We start from the raw sequence: 15,250 nt of genomic DNA on the forward strand, positions 1-15,250 counted from the left end.
TGCATTAACTGCTAGATATACTTCCTTTGACCCTCTTCTGACCCTGGTTCCCTGGGTCCATTCTGATATATATCATCTGAGATGTTGCTTAGCAAGTAGAATGTAACGCTTGCCTATCTCAACACATCTCTCTCTCTCTCTCTCTCTCTCTCTCTCTCTCTCTCTCTCTCTCTCTCTCTCCAGGTTCTCTGGCTTCAGGTCCAAGTTCCTACGAGGTAGCCTCACCAGCCTCCCAGGAGCTGTACGTGTTTGACTCCAACGGAACCCACCAGTTCACCATGTCCCTTGTTACTGGCGATTACAAATACAACTTCAGCTACAGGTTTGTGTGTGCGTGTGTATGGCCTGAGCAATAGAAGTTCATGCATTGATTTTTTAAAAGCATCACAGTAGGGTACTGCAAGTGGTGCACCACAGTGCAAGTCTCATTCCAGTATTTTCAAAGCCCAAAGCACACTGTTGTTTGGACAGAATAAACACGCCCAAAATAGATGTGAGTCCTTTACCAAAGCACACAAAAATAACATGTGCTTCGCGCCGTAAGAACAATATGATTCAATGGGGTTTTTTTGGGTCGCGCTACAAATATGAAAATTCACCGTAGGTCCAAGCGATCCAGAAAACCTGTATAGCTGACTGTTGTCATTTGGCACCTCTGCGTGCGAAGTCTGAGGACCGGCATTGCAAATTGTAACAGTATGCCAGCAGTCATATTATTTAACAGCTCCCAATTCCCATCCTTCATTTGTTTGGCTCAAAGAAATGTTGCTGTTAATCACACTTTCTGACCTGTCAAACTTAACGCGGCTATTACATTGCCAATGTATGAACATAATGTTTACGCCGTGGGCTATGAATTTCTAGTTTGCATTAGCGCACGCTGGCAGCTGTCAGCATTGTAGCTCACTCGGTCTTGTTCGGCTGGGGGTTTCTGTTATGGCTGCATGTCCGACTCATGTACCAAACTGAAACAAAGGGGGTTTCTCATTTAGGTTTGCCTGCTAATATCAGCGGGTTGATATTGCTGTCCGCGGGCATGGAGTCTGTTTCCCACGGAGGGGTCTTTTAAATTCAAACGCCTCCTCGCTAAACACCAGATACGTCTGTGCACCGTGTCCCCCGGAGTCCAGCGATGCATTTGAGTCCTGCAGACGACTAGATTACCATCTTGCTCTGTCTCTTCTCTCTTCTCTTTTTTCACCTTGCGGCAATTAGCAACGAGGAAGATGTAACTGCTGTTACCGACAGCAGCGGGAACACACTGCGCATCCGGAGAGACACAAATAGAATGCCGGTTCGAGTGGTTGCCCCCGACAACCAGGTAATATTCTATTGTCCATGGTTCAGGCGGATGTTACAAGCAGGAAAGGACGGCAGAAAACAAGCCATACATCATTGATTCATGTGGAGTAGTTTATGTCATGCAACATATTTCGAATGTATACAGCACTAAAGAGCAGTACAGGAACACTAGAAAAGAATACCTGTTAAGATGTTGCCATTGAAACCCAGTACATATTGTGTGTGTGTGTGTGTGTGTGTGTGTGTGTGTGTGTGTGTGTGTGTGTGTGTGTGTGTGTGTGTGTGTGTGTGTGTGTGTGTGTGTGTGTGTGATTTTTTGTGTGTGTGGGGTTGTTCGTATGTGTGTGTTGGTGTGTGTGTGTGTGTGTGTGTGTGTGTGTGTGTATGTGTGTGGTTGTGTATGTGTGTGGTTGTGTGTGTGTGTATGTGTGTGGTTGTGTGTGTGTGTGTGTGTGTGTGTGTGTGTGTGTGTGTGTGTGTGTGTGTGTGTGTGTGTGTGTGTGTGTGTGTGTGTGTGTGTGTTTCTGCGGCAGGTCATCTGGTTGACCATCGGGACCAACGGAGGACTGAAGTCCCTCACGGCTCAGGGACAGGAGCTGGTGTTGTTCAGCTACCACGGGAACAGCGGCCTCCTGGCCACCAAGAGCATCCAGATCGGCTGGACCACCTTCTACGAGTGAGCCCCAGGGCGGCTGCCCGCCACACACGCACCAGTAGAAACACGCAGCCCTCTATCTCTGTTGACACATCAACATCACATCAGAGCACAATACTGACCTTTACATCGCAATCCGTTCAAAGTGTCTCATTTAGTGTATAAATATGGTTCCTTATCTTCCACACAGCTACGACAGCGAGGGCCGGCTGACCAACGTGACCTTCCCCACGGGCGTGGTCACCAACCTCCACGGAGACATGTCCTCCGGCTCCGTGGTGGTGGACATTGAGACGTCGGGCCGGGACGAAGACGTGTCCATCACCACCAACCTCTCCTCTATCGACTCCTTCTACACACTCGTCCAGGGTGAGCCAGCGCTGGGGTTGTGTTGGTCGAGGTCTGCAGTGTGTTTCAGGGGTTCCCAGTCTTTCCCTTGGTCATCGGAACTGCAATAATAATAACCTATTGTTACAAGGTCCTCTAATCAGAGCGTTTAGAAAGAGCTTTAAAATGCAAGGCACAAGGCCGGACACCGTTCCGTCAAGATAAGCAGTGAAATCAAACAGTAGTAGGGGTCAGATACATAGAAGGAGCGTTCAAAAATACACCTATAACTATTGTAAAATAGATCAGTTTTGTAATATTTCTTTTTTCAAAGCTTGTGTTTTTATGTCTTCAGTGGCGACAATTGGTTAAACACCTTCAATTGTGTGTGTTTGTGTGCCTGTGTGTGTGTGTGTGTATTTGCGTGTGTGTGTGTGTGTGTGTGTGCGTGTGCGTGTGCGTGTGTGTGTGTGTGTGTGTGTGTGTGTGTGTGTGTGTGTGTGTGTGTGTGTGTGTGTGTGTGTGCTGGTATGGGTAACATATCTGTTTGTTGGGAGGGATTTTTTTCATTTTTGGCGCAGTTATCAATCTCCTTGGAACTGCTTCATTATTCAGGAGTCTGTAAACATAAGAGCTTTGAGATCAATAGACTGATGAATGGTACAGTAAAAGATACACACACACGCACACACACACACGCACGCAGCTCCAGCGATAAAAAGGGATACATAATTAATGGCCCAATCTAGGTATTGGATTTTGAATAAAGTTTTTAACCTCAGATGTAAGTAACATTTTTGATTTACAGTTGGAGATGCTAACATTTAGGAGCAGTTCTCCCCCTGACTTATGGGCCGTCTTTACAGTCACTTGTCAATAATGATTGATCTTGTCCCCTGAGGCACTTCAAATGCCCCTTGCACATGCTTAGGACATAATTAGGCAGATATAAATGTCACTGCATTTATATGTTTCTCTTAGCCCCCCTCATGATCCTACCACTGTATAAACAGAATGTATACAACTGCCATGTGGAGCAATGCAGCAGGCATTAATGTACGAATGGAATCGATTTAGCTTTTTCTTTTAAAAGCTTTAGAACTGAATAGAACCAGTTTTTTATCTGGATGTTTGTTGTTAGCTTTGATATTTTGATGGAAGTGATGGAGTGATGGACATGTGTTGACAATTTAAAGATTTAAAACCTTGTGGAATCAGGACTCTGGTCAAGAGCCTTAAATATTCATATTTGAAATGAATTCCTCCATATTTTCACTGGAGTGAGCGCATCCCCCATGTGACTGGAGGTCATACTGTACGGGTCAGTAACAATGGGCTGTATGATGAACCAAGCTCTAACCAAAGGAGCCGCAGCTTACTGGTCTGCATGTGTGCGCAGGAGGAGACGATGTCAGGCTGGCTTCCCCAGCATACAGTGTGGGAAGCAGCAGAGAAGAAGCAGCTTCTGCCCCACAGCAGGATCAATATCGATTGCAATCTGATGAGTTATTCAAACCCAACCACTCGTGGTTGGGTTTGAATAACTTCTCCCTGGATCCCCATGCATTATTTATACGTAGGCCTTCTCTCTCCCCAGCTACAGGAGGAAGTAGTGAATACGCCTAGGTGGGCTGGCCACCTCTCTCTCTCCTTCTCCCTCTCCCTCACTCTCTCTCTCACGCTCTCTCCTTCTATCTCTCAACCTCTCGCTTACACTCTCTGCCCTCTCTGTTTCTTGGGAAATGAGAAATGAAGGGATGTATGTTGTGTGTGTCTGTGTATACAAATCATGGGGTTCTTAAGCTAAGCTTATGCGTTCTATGTTGGACAGAATAACTCTTGTACACCATTGTTTGTGGCTCATGGTGAACAGCAGCGTCTCATCATGGATCATACTCTCCTTGCTTCTACCATCGCTGGTTATGGATCGCTGTCGTTAGTCATCTACGTTCTCGCCTTTTCCAACCGTTTATATGTCACTGTCAAACTCATCAATGATCAAATGTATTAAATTCATAAATGCTCATTTACAGGCAATGGTTAACAGACAAATACGATTCAGTAATCATACCCCGTCTGACACTTTCCCCGTTATTCCGAATTCCTGGCATTACATGTCCTTTTAGCCAAAGCCTTACATTGAACTCAAATACATGTCATAAAGATGTCATAAAATATGATGCGCACCAGCATTGAATACAGTGTTTAGTTCAAGGATCTGAACCAGACATAGCCTTATTTTCAGCATCTTCTTTTAGCTGAAATTAGAATTAAGTTATGATGATGATTCAATATTTCTGATGTGAATATGCTACAATATTGTCCAGATAAAAGCTATTCAAGCTAAGTATAAATTATCAAGAATGTTGACGCTTTTAGTTTGAGTGTATATTGTAATTAAATGCTACTTTAAAGAACAATATCCTCCAGGCTAGGTTGGTTCCATGAATGATTTCTTAAAATAAGACAATGTTTCCGATTGAGGACAGAGGGATTGCATATCCTAGAACAAGGGTGACAAGGCCTATCAAGTAACTTTAAATAATTTATAGTTTATTGATCTGGAATCCGATGATACATCAGCGGAAAAACGATTGTATCAAGTACAGATGAAATGCTAGCCACATAGGAGCCATTTACAATTGGCAAATGGTTTCAGGATGAATCATTGTTTTTGTCAAATAAAAATTCGCACCCAATTCTAATGAGTAGAAAACTATTATTACTATTCCTCCTTACTCATTACTACGTACTAATTACCACTACTATTACTACTAGTACAAAATATCCATTTGTAGCAATTGAAAAGGAATTGATTGCCCTGACTGTTTATCGCTGCAACACAAATGTTATGCATATATTTTATTCTTCAAATAATGTTTGCAGAATATAGATATTGTGAATCCTGTTTTCATGGCTAGAAAATGGGTGAGTGATGATGATGATGCTTTTCTTTCCCCACCAGACCAACTGCGCAACAGTTACGAGGTTGGAAACGACCATTCCCTCAGAGTCATCTACGCCAACGGGATGGAAACCCACTACCAGACCGAGCCTCACATCCTGGCAGGTAATGGCGGCCCTCAGGGCACACGCATACATCTGCACTGGACACGGCCGAGGTTGTTCCTTCATGTGGCGACTTGTAATTGGTATATCGGCGTGGAGAACTGAAAAAATATATTGAGGTTGAAGGGTTAAACCACAGAATCCCACGTCGCAAGATCTTTTGAAAGCAAAGCAACATTTACGTCATTATGGGCTCCGAGTCGGACGCTGACCGGGGGTAATTTTGGCCGGACTCCGATGACGGAAACGTTTCAGGCACAGTCACACACAGCTCAGAATCCACTCAGGAGTCTACCCTACTGCTTGGTCTGATGCCTCCATTGGCTTTAGGACGGGAACGCGGAGTCCAGTGGCGCTGGTTCTATGTGTGGTACTGTGGTTTACGATGAGGATCCTAATGGGCAGTGTGTGACGTAGCAGTGCGACACCCTGCTGTTTACCCCTCGCTAGGCGCCGCCAACCCCACCGTGGCCCGACGCAACATGACACTGCCGGGCGAGAGCGGGCAGAACCTGGTGGAGTGGCGGTTCCGGAAGGAGCAGACCCGCGGGAAGGTGATCGTGTTCGGGAGGAAGCTCCGGGTGAGTACCTGCTGCCAGGCCCACATGACGGGGAGCTCCAACGGGATCAGCTCACACTACGAGATGGATGTTAAATCCATCCAAGGCACACAGCATCTTCTGTTGGCCATTTAAACAAGGTTATTTGGAGGATGTTAATCAAGAGAAACATGGATTTATTTTGGATTAGTCTCCATTAAAACAATGCTCACTATTATTCATTAACTCTCAAAGGGATGTTTCTGCTGGTGCAGTGAGATGGGCCTTGGTTCAAAATAGTCCCATGCATAACCTTTGTAAAATAGGTATGGTTTTAATCCTACTGGTCATTGAAGTGTACAATGGTTTACATTACAACGCATAATAAGATGAAATTATTCAAAGATTCTCTAATTAATTATTTATACAAAGCAGTTTTTCATACAAACCAAGGTTCTGAATTGACCTCTTGGAAAAGTAATTTGTGGATGTCAGAGTCCTTCATCGGGCCGGTCTTTAAGGCAGCATTCAACGCGGTAAGATTTAAGCTCTGCCCTGCGCTTTTAATAACACCAAGGTCAGCAATTGATTGGATCATCACTAAGATTACATGGGGGCACTTTCAATCTGCAAAATGATATTCTCCCCCCGAAAGGAGATGGCAGAGCTTCAGCAGGATGGTTGGCCAGGATCCCAAAGCTGCCCTGCTGCTGGTCAGCGTCCCGTTGCTCTTGAGCTTTGTTTGCTTATCATCCATACATCGCTCTTATCTGCTCTCACCTCCAGGCCTCCAGTGTTAATGTCTAGTGGGACGAGTGTCCAAAGGGGGAGAAATGACTCCAGCTTTTTTTTTCAGAAAGACTCCATCTTAAATGTAATGACTCCATCGGATAGTGATTCCCCTCTTTGGCAACTATTCCTCGGGGCCTCTGAATTAGTTGGAAAAACGCTTCAAATTATCATTACTATTGAGCTGCTCCTTGCAAGCACCAAGCACGTTCCAAGCACCACACAGGCATCAATCCCGCACCAGAGGAGGATTTATAGCTGTAAGAACCTCCTGGTTGATCCAGAGGTTAACAAACGTCCTTCTCTTGCCAACCACAAGATTAGACTGGTGCCAGCCCTCAGCTACACTACTTGGTAAACAAGGGTGTTCTTTACAAATTGTCAGTCATGAGGAAACCGAACAGGTAAACTGTGGCTTTAAGGGCCTCCCATCACTGAATCCTCATAAGATAACACTTTGTAACGACTACAGAACTACAATCTGTGATGATGGCTTTGTTAGGTTGCCTTGTCTTTAGTTATTATTACAATCGCAATACAAGTGACAAAATGTCTGCAATAAACGATAAAACTATAAAGATATTACGGAAGGATTTTAATCTCAGGACTACCGTCATCACATTAAAAAGTCACTGTTTACAACCAAATATAAATTCCTTTTTAAACATTGAGGAAATACTAACTCATAACACATACCTCACGGCCACCGTGTTTATAATACCATAAGATTGTAAACTGAAAATGCTGTGATTCGTCTTGAAACACAGGGCATAGGGGTTTTGGATAACAGTGGAGTGTACCCCAAAACACATGCTAGTCTACTAACTAACTAATTAATGAAATAGCTCATAATCTCTGCAAACTCTTTCATCCTTGTCATGTTCTTTTCTGTTCATGCGCTGATCAGCCACAGTTGGTGGTTTTTGACAGTGTCTGCATATTTGGTTCTATTGACAAACTTGTGCATCGGTACTACTCGTACGTCACGTGAGGACAAATGATTGTGAATTCGGATCCATATTTCCAAATACATAATTGCATTTAGTTGTTCTGTGTAGAGCTATGCGCAGATAAACAAAACAAAGATAAACAATGATTATGGACGTGATAAAGGTTATGTCTGTTTTAACCTTTAGTAGACGTGGGAGCTGACTTTGCCAAAATACATTTTCAGCAAATTTCCTTTAGTAGATGATTGAATCATTGAGATTATTTTGATATTATGCATTAGGTTTTATTACAATTTCTTTAATTTCTAACATAAATGAAATGTAGTTTTTGTTCAGTAGCCTTTCCATACACATTTCATCAAGGAACATTACCCTTTGATTCCTTTTGATGTATGATTAAAGTAAACCACTATGACAATTAAAGAAATGCTCTTTGGAATGAGAATTCTAGGAAGGAGTGGGTGGGGATTCTCCATGGTAACGGCCCTAACTTTGTGATATATCTTTCTAAGTTAGTACACATCGTTGAGTAAGAGTGTTATAATGAGTGATGTGGTACATGAAATCCATCACATAACTAGGCGTAATACAATTAGTGTCTGAGTGCGTTCATTGCGACATCGAAGTGGATACTTTGCACAAATGTTTGAAACTGGGTGATAAACGGCTAAACATTGGATTTGACGCTTCTTTCTGAATGACGCTGTTATTTGAATAACATTGACACAATGCCACAGTTCACTATGTGAAACACAGGGCCACTGCCACTGTAAAACAACATTGTGTTTGTGGGGCTTTTCCAGGTAAATGGCAGGAACCTGTTGTCTGTGGATTACGACCGCTCTCTGCGAACCGAGAAGATTTACGATGACCACCGCAAGTTCCTCCTGAAGATCATCTATGACACCCAAGGCCACCCGTCACTCTGGGTGCCCAGCAGCAAGCTGCTGTCTGTCAACCTGACCTACTCCAGGTACCCACCTGCAGTAACATGGCTGCTGACAGCCGGCTCCCCTCCCTCATTGTGTTGTGCTCACTCTCCGCTCCATCAGCTGGCTCCCAGGGACTACACTCTGGGCTCCTCTGCTCTCTGGATTTGTATGCAACATTGCCACACAGTACAACTTAGACTTAGACTGCAATAATTCAAGATAAGAAGAGATGACACTTCATGCGTCCCCTGATATGAGATATATACACATACTGGTGGCTGGGGTTTGGGAGAAGAGTAAGATAAGGAATAGAAGAAATCAACTTTATGTTTACGATGTATATGTATGAGCTGGGGTCCAGTTGTATGGATTGATAAGCAATTGATTACAGGTGACGTAGGTAAGATTCAGGGGTTATAACGATACAGAAACAATTCTGCTGTCTATGCCCCATTTCTCCCTACTTTCTCAGACAATGAGAAGTGTTGCATTCATGCACCTTTGACTGATAGGAGAGATGGATTCCCCAAACCAATTATGGAGCAGATGCCCTGATTGTTCAGAATTGAGCAGGGACTGATCTAAAATCGGAATAGGCTCAAACAGAAGCAGGCAGAGTCGATTCACAATTTGCATTTCTAACCAAGCAGATAGATGGCTATGACATTCTTAAAGAATTACACTCAAATAATAGCTTCTAAGTACGGAGGCCCTCTAGGGTCACATGATGAAAAACAAAAAAATAAAGAACAGATTGGTAAAGCGTGCAAACAAATGTATTTGGAAGGGTGCGAACGGATTCAGAAAGCATGGGAACGGATTCGGAAACGACGTGCACGGATTTACAATCCACATGGCCTCCTTAGTTCTTCAGCACATGGAGCGGCCTTGGTCTGCCGTGACCACTTACGTTAGGGTAAGTGGTCACCGCTTAAGGAGCATATATCGCACACAGTCAAACAACCTCTCATAGAAACACAAAACACAAAGCCTACTCAATAACCCTGATTCACCGGCATTAAATTTGCCTTCAAAATGAGATGAATTGGATTAAGTGGGAAGAAGAGGTCACCCTGGTCCAGGCAGGCCCATCTCCTTGAGAGAAGGGCTTGTGGGTTGCAGCAAATAATTTTTTAGTTTTGATCATGTGTACTTAAGTCTTTCCGACAAAAAGCAACATGTGTTCATATTGAAGATATGTTTAGGTAGATGGTTAAGCCCTGGTGGTCAACATCTGTGTGTTTCTGTGTGTGTGTGTGTGTGTGTGTGTGTGTGTGTGTGTGTGTGTGTGTGTGTGTGTGTGTGTGTGTGTGTGTGTGTGTGTGTGTGTGTGTGTGTGTGTGTGTGTGTGTGTGTGTGTGTGTGTGTGTGTGTGTGTGTGCGTGTGTGTGTGTGTAGTACTGGTCAGGTGACTGGCCTACAGCGGGGTCCCACCACAGAGAAATGGGAGTACGACCTCCAGGGACGAATCGTATCCCGGGTGTTCGCCGACGGAAAGACCTGGGGCTACACCTACCTGGACAAGGTAAACACACCCTCACCCTGTCACTCTGTCAGTGGACAAGGTAAATACACCCTCATCCTGTCACCAACATGTTTTGTACGTTGCATATGCATTATGTAGGTGTATTAATACACCCTCATCCTGTCACCAACTTGTTTGGCAGTTTGCATGAATAAACCCTGAATGAATGTTTTATAACAATGTCCGAGTGTTAGCGTGGACTAGTCCTTCAAGGTGGTCATTGAGCGAAGAGCTGGAAGAGCTATAATATATGCAACTGTGATCCTGATGAAGACCAAAACCATTGATGACTTACACCAAACCTCGCAGAACACATGCTATGCAATGGGCTCTGTGTATTTGCTTGAATCAGCACCAAGCGTGGACCAGACCAGCTGTACCAGCGTTTTCAGTTTATCGTCCGGGCTGCAAAAAACCGTCCGCACATGTATAAAAAAAAAAAACTTTGATATTCAGCTTCTCGGCTTCCAGGTCTTCATTAAAAGCAAGTCTTCTTGACATGCCTGTAACCCTTGTTCTATGCACAGAATCAGCTAGCCTTGCATCCAGATAAGAGCGAGACACACGCTCAGTAGGAAGAAATATAAACCAGGGGAAGCAACGCAAGAGGGAGAGGAAGGAACAGCAGAGATGGCTTTGGATGTATTATTTAATAGCTGTGTTTGTACACGTGTCCGTGCTTGTGTGTGCATGTGTGTGAGAGTGTGTGTTTTCTCCCATTTAGGCGCATTGGTTTGTGTCTGTGGTATGTGCAAGTGCGTGTGTGTGTAAGTGTGTATGCGTGTGTGTGCTTGTGTGTGTGTGTGTGTGTGTGTGTGTGTGTGTGTGTGTGTGTGTGTGTGTGTGTGTGTGTGTGTGTGTGTGTGTGCGTGTTTATGTGCCTCTTTGTGCTCGTGTGTGTGTGCGTTTGATGGTGCACGTGCATTTGTGTGTGCGCACGTATGTGTGTGTGTGTGTGTGTGTGCGGTGAGCTTACACAGGAGTCTTGTAAGTCAGACGTGAGCCACCAGAACAAGGACCTGGAGGAGTTGTAGAGGCTTAGCCGAGCCGTGTTGGGGAGGAGCGGGATCAAACAACCGCCGACAATGGCAGAGTGACGTAGAGGGGGGAGATTATCATTTGACTTCAACCTCTCTAGTCCACTTCCTAAAACATCCCCGGTAATCCCCTTTAATCGGTGAGACCTTGCTGGATTAAAACACACATGGTCCAATGAGAACCCAGAGTTTTCCGATTGCTTTTGTTTCTGTTGTTGTCCATCAAAAAGGTATTTTGGATGATATTTGAGAAATTGAGAATAGCATGCAAACATACAGTGGGTAAGGAGCATATATCACACACAGTCAAACAACCTCTAGTTTCATGGTTGGGTTTGACTCTCATCTCCTCTGTACATTTAAGCAGACATACAGCACAATCACCAAGTTACATTTATTGTTCATCCTTTTCTGAAAATGCGAGTGGGATGATGCAACATGCTGTTTGTTTGGGAGACGGGTGGAGATAAGTAGACTTAATGAGAGTGCAATAACTAGAAAAACTAAATTATGTGTGTACTTTCAAAATGTAGGCAAAAAGAAAATAACAAATACAGAGACTTTTAACAGATTTGTTGTCGTTTATTTTCCATTTCCCAGAAGAGAAGTTCAGATGCAGAATGAGTTTATCTCAGTCTAGCTATAGATCAAGGACTCTGACACTATCAAGAAGACTGCAGATTAGTCTAATGATGGATTCTTCAGGCTGCTGAACTGATTAGCATTTGATACATTTTGAATCCACCCACAGGGCTCAAGACATTTTCAAAAACGTATAATGTGGATGCAAGGCCGATTCTGCAATGGTGAAATCGGTTAAAACAAAGGATTGATTGAAGTAACGCTTCAAAAAGGAAGACTACAATATCACGGTTGAATGCTGTGTGGAGGAAGTCACTAGCTTTGGGATCAACTCTCAGTCCGAGACTGACTGGGTTACGGTAGGGCTCCAATGTAAAGTGGGGCGCACACCATACGAGCCACGGAGCGCCGCGTCGGCACGTAGCAGAAAGGCCTGCCCATGCTGTACGCAGCGGCGTTGGGAGCACTCTCAGTGTAAACACGTCCCGCTTAGGTTACGACTCGCGGCGGAAGAGGCGGTTTAGAGACTGTGCAGTGTTTCAATAAAGTGCGGCGCAGCAATAGTGCTATGCAAAGAGCATAATAACACGCACACGCTTTTCTGGATGGTATGTGACAAGGACATGCCAATACTGCAAGAGACCAGGGAAAAGATGGGGGCTAACAGATGACTTGGGCTGCCACCCAATGAAAACTTTAGTGGCAATAGTGACACCAGTATAGACCATCTGAGGTCTGAGTCCTGTACCTCTGCAGTTGTGGAAAGGGTTCTCCCATTGAGTGGTTTCTGCCAAAGTTCCAGGGAACAATGTGTTGGTGGGCACACACAGATCAATCATTATTTTAATAATATATATTGCCAGCCGGCAACTACATCATCTGGCACTAGTCAGGCCTGAACTTTCACCAAAAAACAAAAGTAAACTTTCTCAGTTTTCCTTGTGTTTGTTTGTTATTGTGGAGCCATGAGAGCATCCGTCTTCCTGATGGAGAAGTGACAGGAAAGGGGGAGAGAGAAAGGAGTAACTTTTTTCTATTTCACTTTTTTGAGTGACACTTTGAAGAGAACACCAAAAACATGAATTGCGTCTTAAATGAATAAAATATGTGGCGAGAGACGGGGGGCGTAAAGGTATGGGGTGCAGAAATGGGGGTTATAAAAAGGGAAACAAAGGGAAAACTTGGGATCATTACCCTGGAAAGTCTCCCACTCCATTATCCAGCGCGCCCCATTCTCTTTATCCACGGACCTGGCCCCCACAAACAGCCTCCATGTCAACCAGGAGGATCACAGCATGCAGGAATAGCAACAGACCTACATGTGAAATTAATATTCCAAAGGATGCCTGGAATGGAGTGTTTTGCTAAAAATATACACGCTAAAAGGTTTGTAGTGGGACTTGTATAAGGCTGTATGTACGCAGTGTGATTTCATCAGATAAAAGCTAACACCTATAAAGCTAGTAGTGCACCATTCATCCATTCTATGACGCACTTGAATTACTTTAAATTATCCTCAGAAAGGTTTCCTCCTTGCGGAGACAAACGAACTGCTTTCGCTGTGTTCTAATCTAATCTTGAAAGAACAACAAATACCTTCTCAATTCCTAACTCTAGTTTACAACATTTTGGGACTTACTACTGCTGCAGCAATGCAACATGTTGAGACTGGCTACTACAGCAATACAACATGTTAGGACTGACTACTACAGCAATACAACATGTTGAGACTGCCTACTACTACAGCAATACAACATGTTGAGACTGGCTCCTACTACAGCAATACAACATGATAGGACAGACTAATACTACATCAATACAACACAATAGGACTGACTAATTCTCCAGCAATACAACATGTAAGGGACTGGCTGACTAATGCCGCTTTTCCACTGCATGGTACCAGCTCGACACGACTCGACACGACTCGACTCAGCTCGCATTTTTTGCGTTTCCACCGCGGTACCATGGTATCTGGTACCTGAAGTGGCTGCTTTTTCTAGTACCTACTCGCTCTAGGTACCAAGCGAGCTGAGCCGATGCTAAAAGGTGACGTCGGCAGACGGCCGGCGACTGATTGGCCAGAGAGTGTGACGAAGTCACGAGAGCGACATGGCAACCATGCTGGTAACATCCATAGCAGCGCCGCAGCCAACATGTTCCACTTCTCCAACTTCTTCAACATGCCGGCTAATAATAGTAATGTGATCGATGTCCTCCATTGTTATGTGGGTTCTGTCCATGTGTGGGTTGCGTATGTGTTTGCGTCGCGTACACAAATACGTCACGGCCCTTTCGCGCAGCCGACCCCGCCCACGTCCAGGAGGTACTATTTGCGGTGGAAAAGCACCCGTGTTGCTACCGTGTCGAGTCGTGTCGTGTCGAGTCGTGTCGAGTCGAGCTACATGTGCGGTGGAAAAGCGGCATAAAATACAACATTTTGGGGCAACCACATCCAAATAAACAATAATCTTTGCGATTAGCTTCTCACTAAGTTTTTAAAGTGCACACAACCTTAATCATCACTCGTAAGGTTTTTATTTAAGATTGTGCACAAATAATAGTGTGCCTAATACAAAGCTGGTTTTGTATATCCCATTTGTCTACAAAATATGGTTTAGTCTGGTCAACACAGGCTTAAAGCATTTTGATTATGCGCGCCATTGAAAGAAATGTGCTGTTATGTGGAACATTAATTAACAGCAGCTGCCAAAAGTGTAGAGAAAAGTAGTTGATGCCCAGAAATAGCGATGAACGGCACTCTGACTTGACTGAAAGATAATTCAGATATGGCTGTCATAATTTATTATAATACAAACATTCATATATTAGGATTATTTAAGATATGATTATAGATTAAATAACATATTATTCATATTGATTAATTGAGCCTGATAGTCTGATTCATACATAATACATAAACCATGATCATTTTAACTGACATCTAACGGAGATAAGCTAATTACTGTGTGTGTGTGTGTGTGTGTGTGTGTGTGTGTGTGTGTGTGTGTGTGTGTGTGTGTGTGTGTGTGTGTGTGTGTGTGTGTGTGTGTGTGTGTGTGTTTGTGTGTGTGTGTGTGTGTGTGTGTGTGTGTGTGTGTGTGTGTGTGTGTATTTAAGAGAATAGCGAGCCGGTGCGTGATTAACAGTAGCCCACAGAGTGGGAAAAACAGCCGAATCTGGCAACAATGCTGAACGTCCTCACACTCCAGCGTCAACGTAAATCAATGAGACCAGCTGAAAACGAAGCCGGTATGAAACTAATTCCGTCATATATTATTGAAGATACAAGTGTGTAGATTTGTTAAATGGTTTGAACGAAGATAAACGCTTGAAAATTGATTTAGTTACGTCTTAAACAGTTGAAGTCAAAAAAATTATCTTAAAAAGTATCAAATAGTTAAAAAATCTGAAAAAAACACGCGATTCCAAGCTATTCTGAATATTTTAAAATTTGAATGGAGTCTCTAGGTGAAAAATTTACGAAGGAGATAGGTCCCAAAGTTTGTAGAGACTAGGGCTGGCCCGAATGCCATTTTTCAG

General features: G+C 43.8%; 1 protein-coding gene across 6 annotated transcripts in view; it reads left to right on the plus strand.

The window, feature by feature from the left end:
- tenm3 (teneurin transmembrane protein 3) overlaps positions 1–15,250 on the plus strand; it is a 182,399-nt gene that overhangs the window by 154,831 nt on the left and 12,318 nt on the right. For 4 of the 6 annotated variants that reach the window (XM_060046773.1, XM_060046774.1, XM_060046775.1 and 1 more), the window contains 8 exons: positions 184–322; positions 1,216–1,321; positions 1,836–1,978; positions 2,148–2,326; positions 5,250–5,354; positions 5,804–5,934; positions 8,435–8,604; positions 9,962–10,088. In XM_060046773.1, coding sequence (XP_059902756.1) covers positions 184–322; positions 1,216–1,321; positions 1,836–1,978; positions 2,148–2,326; positions 5,250–5,354; positions 5,804–5,934; positions 8,435–8,604; positions 9,962–10,088 — 1,100 coding nt within the window. Of the gene's footprint in view, positions 1–183; positions 323–1,215; positions 1,322–1,835; positions 1,979–2,147; positions 2,327–5,249; positions 5,355–5,770; positions 5,935–8,434; positions 8,605–9,961; positions 10,089–15,250 lie in introns of all 6 variants that reach the window. The other 2 variants (XM_060046777.1, XM_060046778.1) reach the window with 1 other exon arrangement.

This window comes from Gadus macrocephalus, chromosome 3 (genome assembly GCF_031168955.1).
Source record: "Gadus macrocephalus chromosome 3, ASM3116895v1".
Classification (NCBI taxonomy): domain Eukaryota; kingdom Metazoa; phylum Chordata; class Actinopteri; order Gadiformes; family Gadidae; genus Gadus; species Gadus macrocephalus.